This window comes from Genypterus blacodes, unplaced genomic scaffold (genome assembly GCF_046128005.1).
Source record: "Genypterus blacodes isolate CSIRO-AG114 ecotype Tasmania unplaced genomic scaffold, CSIRO-AGI_Gbla_v1 ptg000112l_1, whole genome shotgun sequence".
NCBI classification, from domain to species: domain Eukaryota; kingdom Metazoa; phylum Chordata; class Actinopteri; order Ophidiiformes; family Ophidiidae; genus Genypterus; species Genypterus blacodes.
The window spans coordinates 2095808-2110577 of NW_027466916.1; the positions used below are offsets into that span (position 1 = coordinate 2095808).

The following is a 14770-nucleotide window of genomic DNA, read 5'->3' on the forward strand; positions in this document are numbered from 1 at the left end:
ACGTTGATTAGGATTCACAAAGTTCATACATTAAGACTGAAGCTTTGATGTGGTGATGTGACTTCTGTACCCACTTCTGTGTGTGTCCGTGGCTGTGTGTGTGTCTATGTACTGGTTGTACTGTGGTTTTATGCTTTGACATTGAATTGAGGCTGTTCAACAGTGCAGGATGTTTTTATTGCCAAATGTCTCCGTTTGACTGGCAGATGGTCCAGGGAATGTCAGTATATGAGCTAAGGTGCTTCCGTCGTCATGCGTGGATATAAGGGAGGATACATCTGAGGTGACTTCATCTCCAATATCAGCAATCTAGAGTTTCATAAGTCAGTAATGAATACATGTTTAGAAAAGTCCTGGTTCTTGTTTAGTGTTTATTATTTTTCTTTTGAGTGTCTTTGGGAAGCACAAAAGGCCAAAGGAAACAGAGATGGTGAGCTGAGCTAGGTTTTGGTCACATCCTCGTCCTCGTCTTCGCCTGCATGGTGTCAGGGAGATCCAGAGGTGCAGCGGCTGGGCCTGCTAGGAGCTCAGAGCTTTCCAAGAGACGCTGCTGAAGAAGGGATGACACTTGATGTCGCTCACGCCGCCTCCGCCAGAGCCCAGACGATAGCCAGCGTCGAACTGGAGCAGCTGTGGAGCAGAATACAGGGCATGGTTTGGTGTTCTGCATGAGTAGCAGATCTATATGATGTACACGTGAAGCTGTGTGTGTGTGTGTGTGTGTGTGTGTTAGGCCTTCATCCTGACCTCAGTGAGCAGGGATGCAGCTGCAGTGCTCAGGTGGTTGGGGATGAGCAGCTGGGTGTGGGAGTGGATTCCTGCTGGATGGAGCTGCCACAGCGACTGAAGGCAGAAGAATCACTTAGTGGTCAGTGAGGTAACGGCTTCATTCAGTGGGAGTGAGCGTGCCTGTAGTGTTCACTCACCATTCCTGTCAGGAGCTCAAACAGCAAAGCCCCGAGACTCCACCAGTCACAGGCTTCAGTGATCTTACTCACCCCACCGATTTCTGTCCACAAAGACAAAGCTTGAGTTACATTCAAAAACTTACTGTTTATCAATTGTATTCAGTATTTCCCTTGTAATGCATTCACACACCACACACAGAGTAATTGATCTGTAAAGTACAGTAACTACACCACTAGATGGCAGAATACACCAAGAGACCCATCCACAGGGGCTCACACACTCAGGCACTCTACCTGGAGCGCAGTACATCTGCTCCATGGCTCTGGCGCTGATCTCTGACTGAACTTCGCTCCACTGACCGAAAAACGTCAAACATGCCTTTCCTGTGAAAACGTGGAGCGGATTAAACACCAGCGCAGCTCAAAAGGACGTCTTCCCTCTTTCTTGTGATGTACTCACCGTTGCTGGTGAGCAGGACGTTCCTCGGGTTGAGATCCCGGCACAGGAGTCCCTGCTCATGTAGGCTCTCCAGGGCCAGCAGGATCTGGGCCCCCCACACTCGCACCTCCGCCTCTGGAAGCCCCCAGCAGGTCTGCACCACCTTGTCCTCAGCCCCGGAGGACTTGAGAGGGAAACGAGGCAGGTGGCACCAGCCGTCCACCTCAATGATCTGGTCTTCCCGCTCTTCCCCTCGCCCCTCTGATCCCTCTGATTTCAGGAAAGCATCCATATCTCCTATCCGCCGCTGGGCCGGGGCCTCAGGTGGGCCAAAGGGGCACCGTTCTGAGAGTGGTCCTTCTCTTTGAGGGACCTCCTTCCCTCCAGGACTGAGCAGCTCCCAGGCCTCCTCCACCCCCTCTCCGTCCCCTTTAGTGTTGAGCGACACTGCTGGAAGGTTGCCCTGTTTAGCAGTGCTGTGGCAGAGAGAAGCCGGGGCGGTCCAGGGACTCTGGGAGCTCATGGTTCTGTCCATGTGGTCAGAGAACACGGCTCTGTCTGTGCTCCTGATCTCCACCATCGCCTTTCTCTCCTCCACCGTGGGGCTGCTGCCGTCCTGCTCCGCTGCTTTGCTGTGCTGCGGTGAGTCCGGGTTCACCAGGCTCCCGCTCAAACCCGATCCTTCCTGAGAGCCGTTGGTGTCCCACGACGCCCTGCCGTGGATCTGTGTTTGGCAATGGAGAGGAAGATGCAAAATGGCAGGAGAGGAACTGGAACTCAAACTGTTATTTTCACTGTTTGGTGCTCCTGCTTTCCCACATGAGGTCTGATTTGTATGAGGTGCAGTTTGTCCTAAATCACTGTCAGTCACTGCATAGGGGTTTATCTTCTCACAGTTGTGTGTTGGATCCGCAGCTTTCCACGCCACTTCAAAGTCAGAGCTGCACTCGATCAGGCCCTGTCCCAATGTCTTCATGTTCTGTCCTGACATGACGCCCAGAGCGTGACTAACACGAGCGCAAGAAAGAGGAAGAGCAGGCTTTTCCTGAGTTTCCGTGGAGTGCAAACACAAACTGGGGGCTGGTGGGTGGATGTGGGTGCTGCCTTGTGTCCTTGCGGGCCCAGAGATCAGTGTCAGTCTCTCCAGCCTGGAGTAGAAGGACGAAGCCGAGCGCGTGTTCTGCAGACAGCCCGTCTCCTCGATGTACGAGTGAGTCCCGCAGCTCTCCAGCCTCTGCTGCGTCTCAGCCCACGACGTCGTGAAGTCCGTGTCTGGGCTCTCGTCGTTGAAGGCGAGCGTCCCCATCCCTGTCCCGGTCCACGTCCCCGTCCCGGCTCTGTGGCTGTGCTGGTAGTCTGTGCTGATGGCGGGTGAGGTGTGGCTGGTCTTTAACTTGACGCTGTGCTGTCCGGGGCCCAAGCATTCCGGGTGCTCCTTGGCCTTCTCGCTCCTCAGCTTGTGCAGCTTGGAGAAGAGACGACCACCTGGGATGGGAAGGGAACACATGGGAAGACAGTGAGGCAGTGGCTCAGTGGGTAGTGCTTCCGCTTGGGAACCGGAGGGTCGCCGGTTCGAGCTCCTGCCGAGGTGCCCCTGAGCAAGGCACCGAACCCTCAATTGCTCCCCCCTCTGCGAAGGGTGGTAATGTAATGTAAGTCGCTTTGGATAAAAGCGTCTGCCAAATGATCGTAATGTAATGTAATGTAAGACTTCAGAAGGCGGCTTAGACTTGTTTGGTTCCTTGTACGACATTGACGTCACTGACCTTTAACGTGCTCGAGGTGCAGGTAGACCGTGTCCTCGCTGACGTAATACCTGAGCAGCTTCACCATGTACGGGACCCCCTGAGGGATGATGGTGGGCTGGTCTCTGCTCTCCCAGCTGGACTTCACCAGACTCTGCACCAGCATCAGCAAAACAATACGTCATACTTACACAGTTTACGGCATGTTTTCATGATTTTCCTGGACCCCCCTCCCCTCCCCCACCCTTTAGAGAGAGAAGTGCCTCTTTGTTGTGCCTCTGGTCAATGAAATTTGAGTTGAACGCTGCACGAGCCGAAGCGGTGAGAGCTTTTAGGGCAGATCAATGAGGGAGGACTCTGGGAGAGACAGGATGAGAGATCCCATCCACTCCATGGCTCCCTGCCAGACAACACAACCCCCCCAAAAAACACATCTCTGCCTTTATATCTACCAAACTGGATCAGTGAAGAAGAACAGAGCGCTTACCTTCACCACAAATGTCTCCTTATTGACCATGCTTTGGACCGTCAGGACCTTTGGAAGGAGAAGCAACATGTTCAGACTGTAACCAAAGGAAGGAACGTCTTCAGGATTCACAGCCACAAACGTATCTCACCTTGTCCACCACCCCCACTACCTTACACATCTCCAGATCCTCCACAGGAGAACTCAGGTGTCTTATTGGTCGGAATCTGAGGCTGCTATAACCCTGGTGACGAAAAGCCACAAATGAGCTCAGCGCAAACTAATGTAGCAGAAAAATGTGCAGGAAAAGAAGAAATAAAGGGAGTTAGGTACAAGCGCTCGCTGACACGTTGAGATTTAGAAGCACAAACTCACATTCAGACCACGGGACACAAAATGCAGTCCGTCCTCTAAATCATAGGACAGGTCTGGGTGTCTTACCCCTAAGTGTGTGCTCCCTTTGCCCAGGTTGTCCTGTAGATGTGTGATGAAGATCTCCTCAGCTCTCTTCAGATATTGGGTGGTCTTCCTCTTCACTGCCTCTCGACGCTCCTTGTTTGGATCCACTGTAAAACAATCAGGAGCACAGGAGCGTCTCTTTTTAACCTTTGCCCCGTGACTTCCTGTTTTCATCCTGACGAGTCCACATGCTCACATCACATGGCTTGATGAGTGTGTCACAACCACGCCTCTTTGAATGGCCCCGTTCACACACACTGTCTTACACTCACACTAACAAACACACACAAACACACACGCACACACGCACACACACACACACACACACACACACACACACACACACACACACACACACACACACACACACACACACACACACACACACACACACACTAAATCCCATCTACTCACACTGAACCCCATTCAGCAGTAAATCCACTCCGTTCTTGTAGTAGCTGAAAGCCGCCTCGTAGTCCTCGTTCACCTCACTGTCCAGCGCCATGTGGATCTGCTTGGCCGCCTCCACCAAGTAATCTCTCTTCGCCATCGCTGCCTTGTTTCGGACCCGTGAAGGTCCAGATGGGCCTGAGCAAGAGATTCAGAAGAGAGAAGAGGTTTAAAGCTGCAGGCTGCTGGGAGAAACCTCTCAAATTAGAAACAGAAAGTGAATCTGTGTGTGTGTCTATGCAGCTGTTTGTGTTTCTGTCTCACCTCTGCTTTCTTCTATCGACACTAGGATTCATCTCTGTCTGTTGTGGCCGGGCTCGGAGTCTCGTCTCTCCCCCGAGTGTCTTCCAGGCTCGGGTCTCGGCTGCAGAGCATGATAAGCTGAGTCAACAAAGGGTTAAAGAGCAGTCAGAGCAGCAAAGGAAGTGAGTACGAGCCTGTGCTTGCAGCTATTTTCTGATGAATGGAGAGAAGCAGTGGGGCAAACGTCCATGATGGAAGAGAGAGAGATGATGACTCAGAGATGCAGACGCACGCTAGCTGTGGTTTCTGCTTTGGGATTAATGAGATGGAGTGAGGGAGTCGAGACCCCAGCCCCACTGTATCACCATTACCTCTCACTCACACACACACACACACGAGCACACAGAGCTACGTTAACAGCCTCTCCAACGTCTACATCCACCCATACACACAGATTAAATGGATTAAGTCCCTGGTTTGTTACTTAAGCATTATTAGCCTGATTGAAAGAAAACACTCAAATATACAGTAGAGTGCCTTCATTACACACACACACACACACACCACCCCATCCTCGTTACAGCCATGGTAGCGACCAACCGTCTAAGGAGCTGTTACAGAACACACACACACACACAAAGCCGTCTTCACTGTCCTCCTCCATCATGACTATTATCTCGCACAGCATGCACTTCTACAGCCTATTAGCACATAAACACACACACACACACACGTAGTACCTGATGTGAGGCGAGCACGCTCCAGGCCCTCCACCCCAGCAGCAGCATCATCATCGGCAGCAAAAGCAGCAGCAGCAGCAACCTCCAGTCTTCATCTGCCGCCGACACACACACACACACACACACACACACACACACACACACACACACACACACACACACACACACGCACACACACACATGCACACACGCACACACTGATCCCCAGAGGAGCAGCAGAGGAGGAGAGTGAGGCTCAGGCGGAGGCTGCTGATTGGCTGAGCGTGATGTCACTTCAGGGTACCGCGTCTTCCCCCTCTCATCCTGATAGATGCTGCACCATTTAAAGAGACAGTAACGCTTTTCCCTCCCGTGTTGCATACAGGAAGATGATAGATGTTGTTCTGCTTTTAGACTTTATGGAGCACAAAAGCTTTATTTGAAATGTTGACATCATCATGCTTTTGTTGTATATTTGATAGATTTCAGCTTACAGGGAGGGATGGCCCTGTTTGGAATCTGTGTAAGCTGCTGGTCTTGGTGCTCAGTGCCAGATGGTGCCAGCCTCCAACCACAGCACAAAGGAGAGCTACACACACACACACACACACACACACACACACACACACACACACACACACCCAGGGGACATGACATGCATCACCCAGGGAGGAGCTGAGATGAATCAGACGCTGTAACTGATATATGCACGTCTGCCAAATGTTGTTAAGGTTTTAAACGTCTCATCTTTATTTCTTCTGTCCTATTTTGTGACATTTATTCTGTGATGTTTGCTTTACTTCTGCATTAGCTTCTGTAAGTTACATGATTGTAGTGGAAAGCAACAACAGCATGGATTTAAATGATCAAATTTGATTTTATTTCAGAAACAAGAGACAGTTTAGTTGATATGTGTGTGAGTTGTACACATTCTGGAAGTCAAGTCAGGCAACAAAATGATCCTTTGCATCAATCACAATACAACAGATCAACCACAGGCCACATCATCCTCAGTGGAACCTCAGGTTGTAGGAGACTTGGTAGCCGTTGTTGTACATGTAGAGCCTCTGGTCGGTGGGGTTGTAGTGCAGGTTGACAAAGTTCTCATGGAACTTCTTCAGAGGAACGCTCATGTGTTTCTCCTCCCTGGTCTTGGTGTCGTAGGAGTAGAAGATCTCCTCTGTGTTCAGATCTCCTGGCCGGGTGGCGTACATCACTCCGCACACCATGAAGGCGTTTCCCACCCGTGGCTTCCAGGCACCTGTGGTCCACTCGTCTGCGATACCGAAGGATTTCTCGTCCAGCTTGGCGATGACGATCTTCCCCTTGGCCTCCTCGCTGGCGTACATTACCCACAATCCTTCCTCATCGGCTGAAAAGTCCAGGTACTGGTTGGGTGCATAAGCGTATGTATACTTTTCGCTCGCCTTTGTCACTTGTCTGTGACTGTAGAGGGAAGAGGTCAGATTTAATTTGGACATCCTGAACGGGTTGTTAGCCTGGTAATACACTGTGTTGCCGTGGACGACGTAATTATTGCCAGTACCTTCATACCCCTGAGGTAGACCATGGTGAGTGAAGGAGGACCTCTTTAGGAGTTTGTCATAATTAGAGTACAGATAGAATTCGTATACATTTGGCGTGCTGTACGCTCCGTACCAGTACATGGATTCAAACCCACGCACCGGTCTGGAGTCCTTCCCCCAGCCCCCAAACTGGTACCCCGAGTTTAGGTGGGCGTTGATCTGGATGACCAAGGGCTCACTGACGCTCAGGATGCCTGTGTGGTTGCAGTTACCTGAGAAGAAGAGGAGAGACATTGCGTGAAGCAGCTCAGTCACTTTGTCACGTACAGAAGAAGGAGAAGAAGAAGATCTTTACCGATGTCCGGCTTGATGATGCCCACTTCCTCCTGGCACTGCTCCAGCTTCTTCTGCAGTTTCGCAAACTCGATGCGGATCAGCTCCAGGTTGCTCTTGTCGTACGTCTCCAGTTGGTTCACGATGAGGTTCATGTTGTGAATCTGGGGCGTATAGAGTCATATGGAGTCAGAATCACCTTCAGGAGCGGTGGAGCTGTAACATCTGTGTGTGTGTGTGTGTGTGTGTTGTACCTCAGTGTACAGAGCATCAAACGCAGGCGAGGAGGAGTTGAGGGAATCCTTCAGCTGAGACACCAGAGCCTCAAACTCCCTCAGCTCCACCCGGAGCAGCTCAAAGTCCAGCTTGATGTAATCGTCAGGGTCGCTCTGCAGCATGGCCACTCTGATGCTCAGATCCTTCAGCTCTGACAGGAAAGACTCCAGTTTGAGCTCATAGTGGACCAGCTGAAAACACACACACACACACACACACACACACACACACACACACACACACACACACACACACAGACACACACACACACACACACACACTCACACACACACACACACACAGTCACCATATCTGACTGATCTGATGTGATGGAGTGATTCATTTATTAAGTCCATAAAGATAATGAACACTATCATAAATGAGTAAAAGAGATAACAAACACTGACATTTCTGATTTTTAATGGGATGAAGTTTTGCCTGCTAAAGAAACGATTAACAATTAATATAAAGTTATTGTTAATTTTGGTAATATAGTACATTTAATACGTTACCTTAGTATTTCTAAGACAGAGACACAGATAGTAAGATGATTGAAGCTTAAATGAGAGTTCCCCTCTTACCTTATTGGTGTAGATCTCCACCTCCAGCCTGAGGTCCTTGCTGACCTGCTGCATGTGTTGCATGCGGTCAGCAGGGAAGCAGCTGTCGGGCAGATACACACTGCAGGCACACGCTGATCCTCCGCCTGAAGACGTCACGTTGCCCGTCTCCCAGTCCTCTACGGGCTGCACAACAAGCCACAACAAGACATTCATCCAGATTTACCCCTTAGGAATAGAATCGATTTAACATGATGTGAACTTACGAGCCAGGCCAGCACGGAGCTCAGTGAGGCGGAGAGGAGCAGCAGAGTCACACACATCCTGAGCTTTGTCTCTCCTCATTATCACCCTGTGGGGTTGTTACTCCTCTTATCATCAGATGGCAGCAGCTGAGATTCTCACACACTCATCAGGGCTTTATTGGCCTTCATGGGAATTCCAGGTGTTCACATGGTGCAGCTTTATAAGGACAATTACAGCTTTATGATCCATGTGTCCTGTCGATGTTTAGATTGGTCTTTATGGTCAGACAAAGACTAATCAGGATCTGAGCCACCATGAAGCCTCATTATGATGCTGTTAGTAATGTTTAACATTTTAAGAACATGGCGCAGACTCATAAAACAGTTATACGTGTGAAATGTAGCTCATGTGACGTTTATTTATCTACTGAATCTGATGCTACTGTGCAGATTCTCATTGTAGCTCTCTCCCTCTTTTACGATGTCGAGGCCTTCAGTCATTTAAGCTTAATTATTGACAGCTAAGGTCCAATAACTTAAACTTGCTTAGTGATATTTGATCGTCCACTTCCACTGTCATTGTATTTTCAGTTCAGAGGTATTGTCACAGACTAATTTAAATATTTGTACTATATTTATGCAGCATCTTTAAGCTGGTTTGATTCACCAATAAGAGCGTGTGTCTGTCTGAAGCTATGTTCAGGTGTGATCATGAACCTTTGGCAGGTTTTGACACTATAACAAGAAGTTATTGGATAAAGGAGTGAATTAAATGTCATCAGTTTGTGTCTTCATTTCCTCTTGCCGGATGAGTTTCACAGACTGAAGTTGTGTTTTAGGGAAATGAACCTTTATCTGTGGCTGACTTGATGTGTAAAGCTTGACAGAAGGGACAAAGTACTTGTGTTTTTGTGTTGGATTTGTGTCATCATACTCATTGGCTCTCACATATAAGGAGAATAATGTTCAGTATTTCATAAAAGTTATGATTTCGTGCATAAAAGATCAAGAACATTCACTTATTTCAATGTTTCAGTTGTGATTTTATTGAGGAAAAGACAGCAGTGGAGTGAATACAGATCAATCGTATCAATCACAATACAGCAGATCACAGAGAGACTCAGATCTAACTCCTGTTGAACTTCACATTGTAGGAGACGTAGTATCCGTTGTTGTACATGTAGAGCTTCTGATCAGAGGGGTTGTAGTGCAGGTTGGTGTATTTCTCCTGGAACTTCTGGAAATGAATGCTGTGCTGTTTCTCCTCCTTGGTCCTGGTGTCGTAGGAGTAGTAGATCTCCTCCGTGTTCAGGTCCACTGACCTGGTGGCGTACATGACCCCGCAGGCCACGAAAGCATTCCCCGCCAGCTGCTTGTACGCGCCCGTCTTCCACTGATCGGCGATACCAAAGGCTTTCTCGTCTACCTTAGCGAGGACGAGCTTGCCCTTGCTCTCCTCTGAGGCGTACATTACCCACAAGCCATTTTCATCAGCGGAAAAGTCCAGGTTCTGGTTTGGTGAATAGACGTATGAGAACCTGTTGCTGGCCTCTGGGATCACTCTGGAGTCGTATTTGGAAGAGGTCAGGTTCAGTTTGGTCATACCGAAAGGTGTGTTGTGCTGGTAATATATGGCGTTACCGTGGACGATGTAATTATTCCCCGTGCCCTCCCACCCGCTTGGTATGTCGTGAATTTTGAACGCAGACCTCAGCAGCAGCTTCTTATAGTCGGAGTACAGGTAGAAATCATAGACACTTGGGGAGCTGTAGGCACCGTACCAGTACATGGACTCGAACCCTCGTATGGGTTTGGAGTCTTTGCCCCAGCCGCCGTACTGAAAGCCTGCATTCAGATGAGCGTTCAGCTGCACCACCGTCGGCTTGCTGATGCTCATGATCCCTGTGTGATTGCAGTTGCCTGGGAAACAAAAGAGACTGGTTGAATTTGACCGCCCATCTCAGATCTGTAATCTATAGTCAGTATGGCAGCGCTCTGATGGGGGTCCTTACCGATATCTGGCTTGATGACGTCTTGGTCCTCCTGGCACTCCTCCAGCTTCTTCTGCAGCTTACCAAACTCAATGCGGATCAGCTCCAGGTTGCTCTTGTCGTACGTCTCCAGTTGGTTGACGATGAGTGTCATGTTGCGGATCTAGGAGAGGATGAGCAGGAGAGGATGAGAGAAGCATCTGAGTTTCGACAGCAGATTTAAAAACAAAACAAATCCTTTTGTACCTCAGTGTACAGAGCATCAAACATGGGTGAGGAGGAGTTGAGGGAATCCTTCAGCTGAGACACCAGAGCCTCAAACTCCCTCAGCTCCACCCTAAGCAGCTCAAAGTCCAGCTTGATGTAATCGTCAGGGTTGCTCTCCAGCATGGCCACTCTCATGGTCAGATCCTTCAGCTCTGACAGATACACCTCCAGCTTCCCTTCATAGCTCACCATCTGAAAGCGAAGAGAACCAATCAACACACAGTTCAAGAAGCACAGCTGTGAATGTGTGTGTCTTACATCACCTTTTTTATCTGGATTTCCACTTCCAGGATGAGATCTTTGCTGACTTGTTGCATGTTCTGAACCCGGTCAGCAGGGAACTCCGTGTCAGGGAGAAACACGTGACAGACGCACTGGCCGGCCTCACCCACTGATGCCGTCACGTTGCCAGACTCCCAATCCTCTGATGGCTGACCAAAGCAAAAACATATCATTAATAAGCATCGTTACAGTCAGTGTGAACCATCAGTGTGTGATTGTGTGTGTGTGAGTGACTTGACTTACTATCCAGGCCCCAGCAGGACTGAGGGCTTGTAGCAGCAGCAGAATCAGCAGCATGGTGTCTCAGTTTGGCTCTGGGGCTTCTTGTGCGATGATTCGCTCAGAGGGCTTTTTAAAGGAAGCTCTTATCAGATCATCACACACACCTTCTCTCTTCTCACGCTTATTATCGGAAGCCTCAGGAGATCCAACAGGAGCACAGGTGTTCTGTCTCAAGTAGTAGTTTTGTTATTGTTTGCTCATTTTATCATATTCACGGAATCCATCCAGGAAGGTTTATGATGTAAACAAAGGATGAGAAAAAATCCACATGGGATCAGTATGGTGCAACGTTTATGGCCTGTTAGGTGGCTGTACATGTGTGTTCTACTAATAAATGACAGGTTTGGGGATCATGGTTGCTTATATTTGGTATCATCTCAGTCAGAGCTCCTTGATTATTTATCATATTGAAAAAGGTCTGATAGTCAGATATTAAATACATAACCCTGTATTTGAGTGATTCCAAAAGGAAGACACGCTACAGGGGATTGTACAATACTAGTCCAGTCGCTGGGCAGAAATTCTACAGAAAACTACAGTATGAAGCATAACCACAGCCAGAGTGCCTCCATTTTATTCAGTAAGAACATTTGAAGAAAAAGAAACAACATTTTGCAGGTGTGATGATTAGAAAGTGATTAACGTGACCATCTGGATAATTTAGAGAGGTTAAAAGATGAAAAATACAATTGAGATGTGGTCAAAATTGCTTTTTAGGGGCATTAAGCAAACTAACCTCCATATATGATGAAACACAGAGCAGAAAAAATAATGTTTTAATATAAAGAATGAAGTCAAGTTCCTTCAGTGTGCACTTTAATCCAAAGTGACACACTCACATGATGATACAACACAAGCAGACAGCTACAATCTGATATAATATGCTGAAATAATCTAACTCACATGGTTGCTGTGAGTTTATTGAAAAACATTTTAATATGAGTATAAAGTATAATGTGGATGTATTCATATTTTCCTGCATCTTTGTGTATTCAGACTGAAAGTGACTCTCATCTTAAAGGCTCTCAGACAGCAAAGATCACTTGAGCTAAACTGATTTATTGATCCATTATTTAATAGTGGAAATGAATCGATCTTTGCATATGAATATTTAAACACCTTCATATTGTTGTGCAGTGTTGGTGTCTACGCTCATTCTGCCAGAGAGGCGATGGAAGCTTTCATGTAGCAGAGAGACTGAAGTGGGTGAAGTGAACTGAAACAAGGGAAATCTTCAGTTAAGAGTCAGTAAGTTTATTTAGTTCATGAGGAGTTGAAAGAGAACACAAGACAATGATATGATGCTTCAAAGATTTGTGCCTTTATTGACAATCAAGCAGATGAAAGACAGAAGATGATGTCGCTACAGCAGCTAGAAGAAGAGGGAGAGAGACACAGTTGTGGTTTTCATTGGTTTGATGTGAGACGCTGTGGCACGTTGCTCATCAGGCTCAGCTCAGCTGTAACGCCGGCTCTGCTGTCGCCTCTATTGTCGCCTCTACTGTGTAGTTGAACCACAGGTGATAGTTAACATAGTAGCCGTTGTTGTACATGTAGAGCTTCTGGTCAGTGGGATTATAGTCCAGGTTCACATAACTCTCCTGGAACCTCTCAAAGGGAATGCTGATGTAGCTCCCTTTGCCTGTTTTGGTGTCAAACTTGTAAAATATATCTTCAGTCTCGATGTCGATGGTTCTGACTGCGTACAGAACCCCACACACCATGAAGGCGTTGTGCACCCCTGGTTTGTACACGGTGGTCACCCACTCTTCTTCTATCCCGAATGACGGCTCGTCTATTTTAGCGAGGACCAGCCGGCCGCTGGACTCGTCTGTGGCGTAGGTGACCCACAGCCCGCTCTCATCGGCTGCAAAGTCAAAGAACTGATTGGGGGAGTTGGTGTAGGAGAATCTATTGGAAGCCTTTGGAATGACCCTGGACTCATACTTCATGGTGGTGAAGTTGAGCTTGGCCAAACCAAACGGGCTGTTGATCTGATAATACATTGTGTTGTCACGGATGATGTAATTGTTGCCTGTGCCGTACCAGCTGCTGTGTAAGTTGTGATGCTGGAAGTGGTTCCTCAGAATGAGATTCTTGTAGTTGGTGTAGAATCTGATGTCAATGATGGAGGCGCTGGAATACCCAGAGTACCAGTACATGGATTCTCTATCTGGAACAGGCTTGGAATCTTTCCCCCAGCCGCCAAACTTCAGGCCGGAATTCAGTTGGGCGTTCAGCTGGCCGACGATCGGCTTGCTGACCTTGATTATGCCTGAGTGTGAGCACGACCCTGCAGGGAGGAAGGTGAGAGTTAGCGGCAGAGTTAGCAGACGGGTTCCAGAATGTGGAGGTGCACAGTAGTGTGAATCAGCTCACCAATGTTGGGGTTGAAGATCTCCTGGTGTCGCCTCTCGCACTCCTCGAGCTCCAGCTGGACCTTGATGTACTCGCGGCGTGTGGCCAGCACCGAGTTCTGATCGTAGGACTTCTCCAGCATGTCCAGGCTCTCCACCATGACTGTGATCTGAAAGCAAACAGAGTGTCACCATTAAGAGGCTGTAGACTGCTAGTGTCTGCCATCATATCTGTAGCTGATTGTTTACCTCCACACGCAGAGACGTGAACACAGTCGTGGAGCCTTTGATGGAGAGCTGCAGCTCAGTAATCAGAGCCTCCACTTGTTTAATCTCCACCTTGATCTCATCTATGTGGGCGTCATTGTAAGCATCAGGGTTCTTCTCCATCTTCTCAATTTCTACTGTCAGCCTGATGATCTTCTCTGCGTACGCTGTCAGCTTGGTCTCATAGTCCTCCAGCTACAATCACATCAATCACAGAAAATCAGTTCACCACTCAGTGCTTATCATCTCTTACACATGCATCTAACAAGCCTGAGCACCTTGCCCATCTCCAGCTCCACTCTGTGTGAAATCTCCACGGCCGCTTGCTCTATCACCACCAGATCTTTAATGGGAAAGGTTGAGCTGGGCAGGAAGGCGTCGCAGGTACACCTGTCTCCAGTTCCATTCCTGGCAGCGTCCAGACTCCACAGGCCTGCACGCTGAGACAGAGACAGAGAGAGAGAGAGAGAGAGAGAGAGAGAGAGAGAGGCAGAGATCAGACTTACAGGAATGCAGGTCGAGGTTCAAAGAGAAGAGAGATGAATGAGAGGGTGGAGGTGGGGACTCTTACCCCCCAGGCCATCGTGGAGCTGAGGAGAGCTAAGAAATACAGAGCGCCAACCATGCTGGTGCTGTCAAAGTGGTTATGATGGACTGACGGGATCTTCAGAGCCTTTATATCCTCTGTAACCGAGCTGACAGGAGGCAGCACCTGTGCTCCTTCACAGCCGAGCCACACCATGCAGCACTTAACCTTATCTTCAGCAAGCAGACATGAACTACTTCACAGAACTGCTTTAAGCTTGCATCAGAGTTTGAAGATGAGATGACAGGTGATGAAGGTGGATCTTTACCTGACGAAGTTCCCAGGTGTTGCGTAAGGTTTTCGTCTTCACGGATGTGTGCAAAGTAGTAAAGTAATGAATGAGGCGATTATCAAGACAAACTTACTTTT

General features: G+C 48.4%; 4 protein-coding genes across 4 annotated transcripts; all 4 read right to left on the reverse strand.

Moving 5' to 3' along the window:
• Window positions 1–170: 170 nt before the first annotated feature.
• On the reverse strand, window positions 171–4837 carry rps6kl1 (ribosomal protein S6 kinase-like 1). The gene is made up of 11 exons (XM_076161510.1): window positions 4732–4837; window positions 4432–4605; window positions 4000–4124; window positions 3710–3802; window positions 3580–3627; window positions 3114–3246; window positions 1369–2832; window positions 1203–1292; window positions 927–1009; window positions 748–843; window positions 171–630 (listed from the first exon to the last, which is right to left on the reverse strand). The coding sequence occupies exons 2-11, from the start codon at window positions 4565–4567 to the stop codon at window positions 520–522; spliced, it is 2379 nt and encodes a 792-aa protein (XP_076017625.1). The 5' UTR covers window positions 4568–4605; window positions 4732–4837; the 3' UTR covers window positions 171–519.
• A 1602-nt stretch (window positions 4838–6439) lies between these two features.
• Window positions 6440–8563, reverse strand: LOC143009507 (olfactomedin-4-like). The gene is made up of 5 exons (XM_076161511.1): window positions 8391–8563; window positions 8146–8310; window positions 7543–7755; window positions 7311–7452; window positions 6440–7227 (listed from the first exon to the last, which is right to left on the reverse strand). The coding sequence occupies exons 1-5, from the start codon at window positions 8445–8447 to the stop codon at window positions 6440–6442; spliced, it is 1365 nt and encodes a 454-aa protein (XP_076017626.1). The 5' UTR covers window positions 8448–8563.
• A 932-nt stretch (window positions 8564–9495) lies between these two features.
• Window positions 9496–11206, reverse strand: LOC143009534 (olfactomedin-4-like). Its single transcript, XM_076161537.1, has 5 exons — window positions 11153–11206; window positions 10891–11058; window positions 10607–10819; window positions 10382–10523; window positions 9496–10289 (listed from the first exon to the last, which is right to left on the reverse strand). Exons 1-5 carry the CDS (start codon window positions 11204–11206, stop codon window positions 9496–9498), a joined length of 1371 nt encoding a protein of 456 aa, XP_076017652.1.
• Window positions 11207–12642: 1436 nt separating this feature from the next.
• On the reverse strand, window positions 12643–14440 carry olfm4.1 (olfactomedin 4, tandem duplicate 1). The gene is made up of 5 exons (XM_076161538.1): window positions 14387–14440; window positions 14094–14255; window positions 13798–14010; window positions 13571–13718; window positions 12643–13484 (listed from the first exon to the last, which is right to left on the reverse strand). The coding sequence occupies exons 1-5, from the start codon at window positions 14438–14440 to the stop codon at window positions 12643–12645; spliced, it is 1419 nt and encodes a 472-aa protein (XP_076017653.1).
• Between the last annotated feature and the right edge of the window lie 330 nt (window positions 14441–14770).

Excerpts from the sequence above, each read along its gene's own strand:
- rps6kl1 (XM_076161510.1), bottom strand. The coding sequence starts at position 4,567 with ATGGCGAAGAGAGATTACTTGGTGGAGGCGGCCAAGCAGATCCACATG. Across the intron at positions 4,125-4,431 it reads ACTGCTGAATGGGGTTCAGT|TGGATCCAAACAAGGAGCGT; the intron begins GTGAGTAGATGG and ends ATTGTTTTACAG. Across the intron at positions 3,247-3,579 it reads AGGAGACATTTGTGGTGAAG|AGTCTGGTGAAGTCCAGCTG; the intron begins GTAAGCGCTCTG and ends ATGCTGGTGCAG.
- LOC143009507 (XM_076161511.1), bottom strand. The coding sequence starts at position 8,447 with ATGTGTGTGACTCTGCTGCTCCTCTCCGCCTCACTGAGCTCCGTGCTG. Across the intron at positions 8,311-8,390 it reads GCTCCGTGCTGGCCTGGCTC|CCCGTAGAGGACTGGGAGAC; the intron begins GTAAGTTCACAT and ends CTTGTTGTGCAG. Across the intron at positions 7,228-7,310 it reads CATCATCAAGCCGGACATCG|GTAACTGCAACCACACAGGC; the intron begins GTAAAGATCTTC and ends TCTTCTTCTCAG.
- LOC143009534 (XM_076161537.1), bottom strand. The coding sequence starts at position 11,206 with ATGCTGCTGATTCTGCTGCTGCTACAAGCCCTCAGTCCTGCTGGGGCC. Across the intron at positions 10,820-10,890 it reads TGGAAATCCAGATAAAAAAG|ATGGTGAGCTATGAAGGGAA; the intron begins GTGATGTAAGAC and ends CTTCGCTTTCAG. Across the intron at positions 10,290-10,381 it reads CGTCATCAAGCCAGATATCG|GCAACTGCAATCACACAGGG; the intron begins GTAAGGACCCCC and ends TTTGTTTCCCAG.
- olfm4.1 (XM_076161538.1), bottom strand. The coding sequence starts at position 14,440 with ATGGTTGGCGCTCTGTATTTCTTAGCTCTCCTCAGCTCCACGATGGCC. Across the intron at positions 14,256-14,386 it reads GCTCCACGATGGCCTGGGGG|CGTGCAGGCCTGTGGAGTCT; the intron begins GTAAGAGTCCCC and ends TCTCTGTCTCAG. Across the intron at positions 13,719-13,797 it reads TCACGTCTCTGCGTGTGGAG|ATCACAGTCATGGTGGAGAG; the intron begins GTAAACAATCAG and ends GTTTGCTTTCAG.